We start from the raw sequence: 13,072 nt of genomic DNA on the forward strand, positions 1-13,072 counted from the left end.
CAATTACTGCTAGTGCTAGACTGATCTCTTCTTATATAGCCATTTGTTCTAGTTGTGGCAAATGAAACTGAGCAAAGCTTTGCCTTGTGATGATAATGATTCCTCATTAATGGTTAGAGTCTGTCTGACTCTTTGTAATTTCTTTAAACATTTTTGGTGGAAATTTAAGACCCATAGCCTGAGATTTAAAAAAATCCTCACATAAATTTATTTTTTCCCTTATTTTATATTAATAGAACTCCAGTTTTTACTTGGGCACATAGCCATCCAGAAAAAAAAATACATTTTCCAGGCTGTTTTGCAAATGACTGTGGCCTTAGAACTATGTTCTAGTCAAGGGGATGTTGGTGTAAGATATCAGTTAAAAGAAAACCAATACGTACTCTTTGCTCCCTTTTCCTCCATATCCCTTCCTCCATCCTACTGCCTGGAATGTAGATACAGTGGCTGGAATTCTAGCTGCAATTTTAGATTATGAGGAGAAGGCCCACATCCAGGAGATGAGGCGTAAGCTGGAAGGAGTTTAGATTACTGATGGCTTCATGGAACACAACCATTGTACCAACTCTTGACATTTTACCTCTGGTCCTGTGTGAGAAGGACATTTTTCTCTGTTTAAGTTACTGCTATTTTAGGACTCATACAAAATCAAACATAATCCTACCTCAAACATCACAAAAACTATCAGATACCTGGAACTTTCGAGCTCATACTCATTTGAAAGAATCAAAGTGATAAAAATTGTCTGCAATGATAATCAAACGTCTTTATTTTCCATATTTAATTTCTTACAGTCATTTTGGAAAAATAGTTGTGTCTCCAAATATACTTTCACACTGAAGGAAGCTGGTCTGACCAAAGCATTATTTGAGTCATTATGGAAAAAATATTTATTACTGAAAAACAAACGTTCCATTCAGTTTACATTTTACACATACTTAAGACAAGCATAAAGGAAAGATGCAATGTCGGAAATAGAGGCCATTCTCATTCACTGAAACACTAGCTCAAAAGAGTCTTTGGCAATTAGAGATCCAAATTTGAGAGATTTTTAATTCTATTCAAAATAAAGTTTGCCTAAAGATGTGGAGACGCACAACATTTTCTGAAAATATTTTTTGAGGAATGTCTTTTTATCTTTGTTGTTTGGTATTCTTTTACACATTTTGAAGTTTATTTAACACAGCATTCTATCTGCTTAACATTCAAATTTAGAAACAGTGATTATCTTCTCCACTCTTCTGAATAGTTAAGTATACTCTATAAATAACACATCAATTTTGCTTTATTACTACCCTTCCAAAAAGCTTCATATAACTGAATTAACCTACTCTTTACTTATCATTAAATATATTTTTGTTAGAAAGAATACACAGCATATGAAATTACAGGATTCTCATGAATTAAGGACAAATTTAAGAACTCTGAAATAATATTTACAGTGTAAACATCACAGTTATTACAATAAAATAAATCACAACATTCACAACACAATATATTTTATTTGGTTTTGATATTGAAGTTGTTTTCTTGAATTACTTATGTAGAACTCAAAATAGAATTACTTCACCTATCATTTTCCTTCAAGAATTCTGAAAAAGAAAGAATTAGTGTTTTAAACATAAAAATATTTTTATTTACAGCATCTTAATTTCATTCATTTATCCACTCATTTGATACCATCTACTTCTCTTGCCACTTATCAACAGCCTGTGATGGGATCATGGTCTGAGATAACAAGAGGGCGGCTTCCAAAGAACTGATTGCCAGAAAGGGCACTGGAATGTGAAGGGCTCTCTACTCAGTCATTAATAATTACCCATTTGTAATTTTCACACATGGTTGACCCACAAGATTTCCTGTCAAAAGAATTTGTCCAAAGCCACCCATTCAAAAAAGAAAAGAAAACAAGAGAGGATGGAATCTCATAAATGATCTTGCATTGTACAAAAACAGAGTGATTAATCCTTCTTTACATTTTAACGTCTCTTGTTTCTTAATTTAATAGAGAAAATTTCTTCTTATAAACTTTTCAAGAAGCTGTATATGATTAACTTTCTTCTTTGAGCAAAGAGACTTGTTTCTCTGAAATATCTATTCTTGATAAGGAATGGGCATGTGCAGCACTCCTGACCATGTATCTCTCTTAGAGGTGAAGGGGTAATCAGTGGATGAAAGGAAACAGTTGGGCAGGTGTCTTTCCAAACACCCTATCTGTTCTTGATGACTCTCATGAAAACCTTAGACACTCACTCCAGGAACTGAAGGAAGACCATGAATTGCCTTCAGTCTGAGCACAAGCCTAGTTTAATCTCCTTGACCTAGTCAGAGGTTATCGTTCAGCTTACCTTCAGGTTTTACAAATCAAATTTTATTGTAACACAGCTGCTCACATTCGTTTTATGTATTACCTGTGGCTGCTTTCATGCTACAGTAGCACAACTGAGCAGCTGTAACAGAAACCATACAGCCCACAAAGTCAAAAATATTTACTCTGTAGCCCTTTGGAGGAAAAATTTGCCAACCTCTGATACAGTGATATAAAATTTCTCTAATCACTTGCCAAGTATTGTAAATATATTTTATGAGCTAATATAAACATTGATGTAACTCAGGCAAGAAACATATCTTGTATCCATGTATACGTAAAAGTAATTGTGATAAGCTTATTACTTAACAAAGGAAAATATCTATCCGTGTTTTCTCTATTCAAAAAATATTTTACTCCAGTAGGTACTATTGGAGCCATAGTACCTACACTCATTTTGTAGGTAAAATAAGCAAAATTTGACCTCTGCTGCAGAAGTTTGCTGTGTTTCAAGGGCTACAGTTAGACTTAGGGAACTTTGATATTTTTACAATAACGAGCCATGCTGTAATCTTGTGGTATTTTCCTGTACTGAAATTAAGTGAGGTGCTAACAGTCAATCGTGGAATCAAACCTTAAATTAATAAAAGCAGCATGACTTGATTCTTAAAAAGAAAGCCAGTTTCCCTCATTAGTGTGAGTCAGTCTCCTCTGTTTTACATCTTGACAGGAGGATAGGAACAAGTCTGAATAAACTAGGAGTTTCCAAACTGTTTACTTTCTCTTTTATGTGATCAGAACATTGCATGAATAATTTAAGCTGTATACTGGCTTGGGGTTCAATTCAGGTAGAAACTTCCTTCTTAGATGAGTCTCATTGTAAGAACTCTAAGATGTTTCTTACCAAGTGATTCTTATCTACTTAAATAATTAGATAATTGCTCTAAGAATACAGCAGGAATGCACAGATATACCCACCACTGGGAAGTTGTCAGCAGCTTTGCTCCAAAGAGCTTTTTCATTATTTTTCTAACTCTTCAAGGAAGTCAGGAGATTCTCCCTCACTGCTGCAGGCCAGAAAAAGAAAATTACACATGTTAAGGCTCTTAGATGAGAAAACCTCTAAAGAAATGAGGACCTATGACCTATGATGTTCTCTGTATTCTGTAAAGTGCTCTGGGGACTAAACAATCATCTTTGAGGTTAGTTATTACCTATCAATTGTTCTTCAATCTTAAAATGTCTAAAATTATCCTTACAGACTTACAATCTGGTGGGCAAAGAGAGTTATCTTGTCTGATCTCACCCAAACAAGATTGTCCTTAAAACTCACCATCTAAACAAAAATAATTGAGATAAAAAGAGAGAGCACTCCACTTCCTATTTATTGTGCTGCAATATTTATATGCCATAAAGAGACATAGGTTTTATAGAATCTGAGAAGACAAAAGAACTTATGGCTTAATTTGGTAAAATAAGAGTATTGAATATGCATATGAAGGGAGTTCCATGTGATACCAATTGCTAATTGACTGCACTTTACATGTCTTAAAAATCAGCACTTTTGATAAAACCTGTTCCCAGATTCAGACTAGATGTCTCTACAGTCATCACTTTTAATCCTGGAGGCACAGTAGGATCAACTGGGGAGCTCTTTAAAAATACCAATGTCTAGAGCCATACTCCTAGAGGCTCTAATTTCCTGGCAATTGGTTTTGGGTAAGCCCCAGACATCAGTATTTTTAAAATTCTCCCAGGTTGTCTAATGTCAGGCAAGGTTGAGAATTACTGCTTCACACAGTATAAATAGATAGTGAGATAGAGAGGTAGATAAGTGTCCATATGCAGCTACTATTTTGAAAGTCATTTATAATTTCTCATTTTAGGAAGTTCTCTATTTCTTTACCTCCTTTTCCCGTTCAGAATTGAGTTCAAGTATTTCTTTACAGCCATTTGTTTTCGAAGGCGGGTATAGTTGTCAGTGAAGACGGCATCTGAGTGGCGTTTGATTGGTCCCTGGTCTTCTGAGATGTTATTGCTAAGGAGTGTGAGGAAAAGAAAATCAAAGAATTTTAACAAGAAATGACAAATATGCCAAAATTCCAAATTTCTTGGAGTCAGATAAAAATTCCAACACTCAACTCATTTTCTATCACAAAAATAGTAAAAGAAAAATACATCTAAACTTCAGGATGGGGGAGCAGGGAATAATCCAACAAATTTTGGCATTTACTAGGAGTGCCTTAAGACACATTCTGTACTACCTGAGAAAATAATTTATCCAAAAGAAAGGTGGGGGGAGGGAATATTTGAAGCTGTGTTCTGCCATTGAGAGGGAAATTTCTTTAAAAATAAATGCTCTTTAGAAGCTATGCCACCGTGAACAGTACCATCAAAACATTCAGCTATTGGCCATTTAAAGACAGAATCTTCCAATGCTTGGTTTGAGCAGGAAGTAAAAAGCAAGTAACTATGGTTAACCTCAAAATTTGCTTCATTTATACTATGTCTTATTTATTTTTACTGTCTAGTTCAACTTGATTGCAGATTTATAAATGATTGGTACTTAAGAAAAAAAGTGTGCCTGGAGGCAGGGAGTATGATACTACTAAAAAGTCTTTTTCCTTAATCCATGAGTAGAATATACTTTATTGAAGAATATAAATTATTTCTAACCATGTTGAACATTATCAAGAGTTATCAATTTTGAACAAAGCAAATAAATTCTAGACAGTGAAAATATAATTTGCAGATTAAATAATCATAACATGTTTGATAAAAATAATAAATTCTCCTTACCTAACTCGTTTTCCAATAAGGGACTCAAGGTATTTTTTGGCAGAAATTTGACCCAAGAGTCTACTAAAGTCACTGGTGAAAACTCCATCCGCATGCCTGGTGTTCCTAAAACAAGGAGGAAAGGATAACCATTATTTTGTGAATGGTTTTCTAAAAATATTATTTGGCTCATTAAATTAGAAAGAAACGTATCAGCTTATTGTGAAAGCTTCTCATGCAAATTTAAGTCCAAATGAAGTTTTCCTAACAACCTAATAAGTCACTTATATCACGACATTTCCTACAGTTCTAGCCCAAAACTTTGAAAAATTAAAGAAATTAGCTTTTTAAGTAGTCTACCCCAATATTAAATAATGCTCCCTGGTAGAATCTATAAAACTAATTCATCTCTAGGAAATATTGGTGGGAAAAATAGATTTAATTAGTTTTATTTATTTATCTTTTTTTGTGGGGCTTTATTTCTTCTACCCTGAATAAAGATATATACAAGGGGAAACTATCCTGATTTCAGCAATAAACCCATTATATATTTTGCTATTCCTTCTGCCAAAATATATGGAAACAAAATCTCTTAAGATAGAGAGGATCTTAGGGCCTACCAACCAACTTTTCCAGCCAGGGGAGGAACCTTTTAAACTTTGTCTTCAGTACAGAGCTGCTGTATCTGCACTTGAATGCTGCTCTAGACAAATGGTTCTGCGAATGAATAGCTTTTATTATTAGAGACTTTTTCTTTACATAGAGATGAAATTCTTGCCTTAGAATTCCCTCCATCATGGAGTCCTAAATGCTGTGGTCTTACTAGAATTGGTACAATTTCTGATGTTGAAATTTTGTGCAACAGAACATAAGGGGATGATTTGTTCATCCTGGCTTGTCACAACCTCTCTACGTGAAAATCATGTACAGCTGCAAGAGCTGCAATAAACCAGCTTCAATAAATCAGGCCGGATGAAGCCATGATACCTGGAGACCTGTAGTGTTATACTGAGCTTCATGGCGACACAAAAATAAAACATTTATATTTAAAAAATATATTTCCTAAAATACAACTCGATGAAAATCAACTCACCTGGATACATCATAGTAGGGTTTGTCATTTTCAGCTAACACATTTTGCAAGATGTCAGTGTCTGCTTTTAGTGAAACTTGATCAGGTTCATTTGCTTCTTCAAATGATATTCTGTCACCCAACCTACTAGGAAAAAATGCGGTAGAAGTATAATACAGTTCTTTCTCAGAAAACAGTGTTTATGGTGTTACAGCCATTTGAACAAGATATTCAACAACTTGGGATTCTATGGTTTATGAGTGTATAAATAGTGAAATTTTTTATTATCCCATAAAATAGATGCCATACAACTTTTCCAAGCTCTAAGTGCCAAGCATAAGAGCTACTTAATTCAATCCTATCAGAGCATTAAGTGAAGTACACTTTTTGATAGTATCTTCATTTTGCAAAGTTAAATTTTATGGGTAGAAAGATTTTATACAAAACAGAAACCCAAAATTTTTTAATAGTCGATATTAAAACTGGGAGCAATTCATGTATTTGTTGATGTTTAGTATCAATTGTCTCAAACATTTCTCCAGAGCTGAGTATCAACTGCTTTTCTTTCTCTAGGTCTCTAAGCTTTGCTTCAAAGATTCACCTTGGTGTGATATATTTCTCTGTATTAATCAAGTCCAAAGAACTTTTCCCTGGGAACTTCTGCTTCCTAATCTTATGTATTAACACAATTTTAGTCAGGAATGCACAATGCTTTACCAGAAGACTAAGAGCAGTCATGCCTACACATAGAATATGATTATATTTGTGAATGCATGCACATTTTGAACACCAGCACACTAAGAAAATTATGAATGCATATTTTTCACTGTTAGGGTAAAACTCCAAGGAGTGTGTTGGCTCCTGGGCCCTTGTATATCTTTTGGTGCTGTAGCAGTAGATGGTCAGTAACAATCAGTTCTCCTTGTATGAAGCCTAGCAATCAATGCAAACTTCAGCATTCTTGTGATCATTGGTCTATTGTGATATAACCATTCAGATAGAATCATTCTATTTAGTTAGCAAAGCAACATAAGATCTGGCTTTAAGCAGATTTCAAAGAGAACACTAACAGCTAAGAGATTATTCACTCTATTGAGCATAAGTCTACCTTGAGCAAAGAATCAGGAATGGGAAAATAAACAAAGAAATGATGCTTTTGCCCTTAGATATAATGGTGTTTGTAAACCAGAAAACTAAAAACCATAAAGCTAACGTCATTATCACTTGCTGTTTATTTCTTTAGCATAAATCTATTTAATTTCAGATAAACCTTTAAATATGAGTTGCGTTATACTACATGAACTTGAAATATGAAATACAACATAGAGAACAGTAAAACTAAGGATGTATGGTTAAAATAAAGTACATTAAAATTCATTCATTGGGAGAGGGTGTCTCAGTAGATCAATTATAAGAACAATTTTTAATACTGGCAAATTGATTCTGCCTAGATAGATAGATCTGTTCAACATGATTTTCTACATGTTTCACTAATCAACTACTAATCTTATGATTATTTTCTGATTGATCTTGAAAATGAACTAAAATGAGATAGGCAACTAAACATCTACTTTTCCATCAGAAACTGAACTGAACTCAGATAATAATAGATAAAAGCTTATAATTTATCTAAAACTGGTTTTGAATGAAAGGAAAGTCAAATCCTCCCCTGCCTTGTTTGGAAGTGTGACCCACCCTATTTATAAAACCAATGATTGACACAGTACCTCATCCTGAGAGTGAATTCTGGGATCCAGAATAATCACATTGACAATGTTGAAAAAATTCACATAACACATCAACCAAAATATTTAGATAAATAATATATAATTTTAAAAAGTGAGTTGTCCCAGATAACATATAGAACATTCCCATATAGCTGAAGAAGGAATGTTTAACTGTCTGAAATGAAAGAGAACTTACCTCAGAGCAGAAGGTGCTCCAAAAAGAGGCCATGCCAATGTTTGTGAGAAGAGCATACTACAAAGTGTCAGGAGCACGAGGAGCTGAGGCTTACTTCTGATTTCCATCTCTGCTCCTCAAAAGGGAGAGAATCATATCAGTTTTTCCAACCACATATGTCACCAGCAAGGTAATTCTGACTGTCTAGCAGTAATTTCTAAAGGCTCTTGGAGAATTTGGAAAAAGTAATTTTCATCTTATAGAAAAAGTTAAATTGCAATATGATTGCTTTTAAAATCGAGAAGATTTTTCTTGACTACAAATGCTTAAATAAAAATTAGGATACTTCTCAACTGCTGCCTACCTCTCGCCAGGCACATAGTTGGCTCAGGTATATATTGAATGCCGTACTTTTATAGTGCTGGAAATAAGTGGGGACAATCTCCTTGTAACAAAGTTGTAGAATTCAGGTTTAGTATCTTTTCTAACTGAGGAAACAGCTTCAAAAAACTGATTGTTTCTTCTACTTTAAGTTTTTGCATCTGAGTATACATGTATATATCTATCAGTGAAAAAATTATTTTGTATATACATTTATTTTTCCTCTTTTGATTGTAGATATTACTGGGAACCTTTTTCTCTAAGCCTGGGTTTGAACAACTTAACTAATTAGTGAAAATTAATACAAAAAATCATTGAAAAACATATTACCACTGAGATAGTTTTTGCCGTAAAAGGGAATTATATTCAAAACAAAGCTTGTGTTTTTTTACATCTAATCCACTTACACATTTCATTTCTAACTAATTTCTAGATAGAAATTTAGGAGTTCAAGGTCTGTTTCTCTTGCTGTCTAGAGAAATCAACATTCTGTACAGCATTTAAACTTAAAATAAAGAAGAAAATAAATGCTTCCTAGGTTCACGTAACCAATACATAAGAAGAAAAGCACTGAAAAGCAAGTTGAAAACTTCAAAAACAAAAGTATTCACTAAACTCTTCAGTCAAAAATTTATACAGAAGCAAAAAACCCTACTTGTAAAGAATATTTAAAAAAAAAAAAACAGTATTGAGTAAAAAAGTAAGCAAAGAAAGCATCTTCCAGGCACAAGAATGCAGAAAATCCATTGACACGTGAGAAGTTGAGGCATTTCTATACTTACCAGGTGACTTGAGAAACTTGTCTTTTTGTTGTTGTAAAGGAGGAACACTGTCAAATTCTTTTCAACAGAGAGTAAAATTTAATACCCTGAGAAAAGGCCTAGAGGCAGGGAGAGAAAAATAAGGAAGAAAGACAATGTTTTCACTTACCTTGCCAAGTAACGCTCCTCCGGAGCTCTCAGTTCCGGAGACTATTGGAGCTGTCTCAGGTGCTGAAGTCCTGTGAGGCCGAGAAAGGCTCCACCAGCTTCCTGCCCTTAGAACTGAACCAGAATTTGATACTGGCTAAGGGCTGGCTATTATTGCCAGCGACTGCTTTTCACTCTACCCTGACCAGCATTTCAAAACCCATCATTTTATAGGGCTTATGCTTAGGGCTGAGCAATCACCAAGCGCCCTGAAAGACGTCACAGTAGTACTCCCACGGGATGAATAGGGCTCGAAGTTCTTTTTTAATTGTCATTATGTCTGATTTATATAAGTTTATAGTGAGTAACTTCATGATGTAAGATACAAAGAGGAAATTTACTGTTCTTTAAGCAAAAAAAAAGTACCAAGCATAACATGAAATGTTTTAATCTTTAATTAGTAGCAATGAAAGAAGAGAATGATTAGTGTAATAGCCAGGGCCACTGGGGTTCCTTCAGAAAATAAGAATTTTATGTGCAGCAAGAGATGCAGAAAGCAAGAAACACTTAGGTTCATCATGCTTACAAATATATAATTCTCCTTTATTACAAAGCACCAATTCTCCTAAAGCCTTTTTTATTTTTATGCTATTCGTGTAGATCTTGATTTAGTGTTTCTTGAGATCTATGCTAATTTTAAAAGCATCTAGAAATAATTTTCCATTTTTCTATTCTTACATTTCCTTTATGTTGAAACTAATCCCAGGATAAAAGTTTCAGAAAGGCTCTAAGATAGTATAATATGCACACTGTTGTAAAATGTAGTAGCAATATTGGTATTTCACATTTGTATCAAATCTCATAGTGCCCAATGCACTTTCACATACATGATCTCAAACGATCCAAAAATAAATTATCACACCATATATTTCAAGATTCATTGTTTCTTCCTTTTTAAAAGTTATATTCATCATTTTTATAAGTCCTTGCATTGTGTAAAATTATTTCATTTCTCTCATCCCATTCCCAAACACACACCCACACCCACTCCAGCTTTTGAACATTTCCAACTCAATCACTTGACAGGTGTTTTTAAACAAATAGTTGGAAAACATTTATGGAGCACTTTGATAATTTTTATTTGTGATTTTTAACTCAAAGTAGCCTAGTATACATTCAATCAGAGTTTAAGGTAAAAATTCAGCCACATGGACTACTTCATGGACAACCAAATAAAATGCTATCCTTGCTTTTATTTTAAAAAATTTTCATGTGTGCATTCTTTTACAATTTTCTTCATAAGTTCCCCAAGGGAGAACTGCTCCAAAGTCCCCCTTTTTCCTTCTACTTTAAGATTTCAGTATCTATCTGCTTCATTCAAAGTCAGACTGATCCAGCAAAAGAATATCCTGCTATGCTTAATCACATTTTCTAATTCAGTTACAAAAAAAAATTAAATGAATTAAATTTCAAAATGTCTGGAAATTTGTTTTCCAGTTGACAGCTCTGACTTAAGCCAGAGCTTCTGTGGCTTAATTCCAGGAAATCTTTTTTACCTGATTATTACAAACTAAAGATTGAAATGGTTCTCATATGGAATTTTTTTATCCTTAGCTCTTTGTCACCCAATTCTCAGTGAAGCAATTTCATTTAAGAACAGTAACAGCAAAGTAAGTTGATTGAGAGTCACAGAAAAGCCACTGCTGAATGATAAGCAGAAAAATCTAAAAGAAAAGAGGCATAAAAATGGACTGTTATTTGGTCTAAGGAAGCACTTCGCATTCACAAAAAGTAAGTATAGTAGATTTTTCCAATGGTAAAGACAGTTTCATAATAAAAAATGTAAAAGCAAAGAGAAATAATTCAGTTTTATTATCTCTGAATAGAAGTAAACTATATCAAAGAACTGCATTTTTTTCCTATGAATTTAAACTAGAAGGCAAAACTGAATTTCAAAATGGGATCATAGCACCATCTGCAGGTTCAAAATCTTAATTCACAGATTTGTTGTTTTTAAATGTGTTTTTTCTCTTTTCTTTCAAGGAAATGGATGTAAACCAGAGGCCCTTTAACCAGCTAAATTACAGATGCTTCCAGGAAAATAAACATAAGGAAAAAAACACTGTTGCTGAATTTATCCTGAATACTTTGTTACTATAAAATTCAGTAAATACAAAAATACAAATGCAAATTTATTGTTTAAATCTGCTTTTTTCCTACTTTACACATATTTCCATAATTTTCCGACATGCCTGGCAAAATTTATTTCCTACCTTAAGTTTTCCCAGAAAAGTGGTGTTTATAATAATAAGAATCATCATTCATTCATACAGCTAAAACAAACCTCCAAGATTCTTCTTTTACAAATGGGTAAGCTCTTGTCCAGAGAGTTTAAGTAATTTTTGAAAGATTACTCAGATGGCCAATAACAAATATAGGAGTGAAAGTTAGGTCTTCTGGTCCTGATCTAGCTTTCTTTCTGTTAAGAACTGGTGATTTTCTGTAACTGTTATTATCATCATTATTGATGCTAACAGATCAGATAGGCAAAACAAAAGCCCATAAAAACATTGGCATCTCCTCTCTCCTTTTGTCATCAACAGGATCAAGGGCAGAAAAATAAGGCCGGCATTCTAAACCAAACATACTGAGTGTAGGCAAGTCAGATGGAAAGGATTTTCAAGCTCAGGAGATAAGCAGAAATCCAGATTCACCCTTTTTGCCTTGGTGCAGAGAACCAACAAAGGGTCCATGTAGCTATGAGGGATGATAGGCCACTGCTGTGCTCTTCCATCTCTTGGGGTGACAGCTTAGCCTGCCTAACTCACACTCAGCCCTGAGACCTATCCACTCTCTGCCAGGGTAATCCTGAACAGTTAGGTCTAGATGAGAGATCTGCAATCTGCTGGTTGTGAGCCATGGATAACTCACCCCTCTGGTTTTTACATCTCTCAAGCTAAGAATGATGTTAACTTTTTACAGGCTGAAAAAAATTAGAAGAAAAATAATGTTTTGTACAGTGAAAATTATATGAAACAAATTTCAGTGTCCGTAAAGTTTTATTGGAACTTGTAAATGCTCATTATACATATTTCGTCTACAGCTGCTTTTTCGCTACAATGACCAAGTAGAATAGCTGTGACAAAGACTGCACAGGCCACAAAGCCTAAAATGTTTACTATTTGGCCCTTCACAGAAAAGCTTTGTCAACATCTGGTCTAAAGCCTCCCATTTGGGAAGATATTTAAGAAGCCATGTTTACCTTGATATTCTTGAGTCCTGTAGCTTTCAGTAACTTGCATTAGAAAATATATAGGGGCCAGCCCCATGGCCGCATGGTTAAGTTCCCGCGCTCTGCTTTGGCAGCCCAGGGTTTCGCTGTTTTGGATCCTGGGCGCCGACATGGCACAACTTGCAAGGCCACGCTGAGGCGGCGTCCCATGTGCCACAACTAGAAGGACCCACAACTAAAAAATATACAACTACGTACTGGGGGGACTTGGGGAGAAAAAGGAGAAAAAAAAAAAGATTGGCAATAGTTGTTAGCTCTGGTGCCAATCTTTAAAAAAAACAAAAGAAAAAATATGTATGTGTATATATGCATATATATATACTTTTAATATGTGTTATGTATAATATATGTGTATCTATGTGTAATATGCATGTGATATATACATCTAACATACATGTATACTTTTAATATTAAAGGAATGCTCAACATCA

At 34.2% G+C, this 13,072-nt stretch overlaps 1 protein-coding gene across 6 annotated transcripts; it reads right to left on the reverse strand.

Annotated features, from left to right (window-relative positions):
* Positions 1–741: 741 nt before the first annotated feature.
* On the reverse strand, positions 742–9,620 carry VIP (vasoactive intestinal peptide). Of its 6 annotated transcripts, none has more exons than XM_070256434.1 (7): positions 9,372–9,620; positions 8,082–8,190; positions 6,180–6,302; positions 5,108–5,212; positions 4,215–4,346; positions 3,287–3,375; positions 742–1,592 (listed from the first exon to the last, which is right to left on the reverse strand). In XM_070256434.1, exons 2-6 carry the CDS (start codon positions 8,186–8,188, stop codon positions 3,330–3,332), a joined length of 513 nt encoding a protein of 170 aa, XP_070112535.1. In that variant the 5' UTR covers positions 8,189–8,190; positions 9,372–9,620; the 3' UTR covers positions 742–1,592; positions 3,287–3,329. The 6 variants fall into 6 exon arrangements, with proteins under 6 accessions (XP_070112535.1, XP_023488773.1, XP_070112534.1 ...); XM_023633005.2 differs by having other exon boundaries at positions 6,180–6,305; positions 9,372–9,608; XM_070256433.1 differs by having other exon boundaries at positions 6,180–6,305; positions 8,082–8,196; positions 9,372–9,581.
* Positions 9,621–13,072: the final 3,452 nt, after the last annotated feature.

Source organism: Equus caballus, chromosome 31 (genome assembly GCF_041296265.1).
Source record: "Equus caballus isolate H_3958 breed thoroughbred chromosome 31, TB-T2T, whole genome shotgun sequence".
NCBI lineage: Eukaryota > Metazoa > Chordata > Mammalia > Perissodactyla > Equidae > Equus > Equus caballus.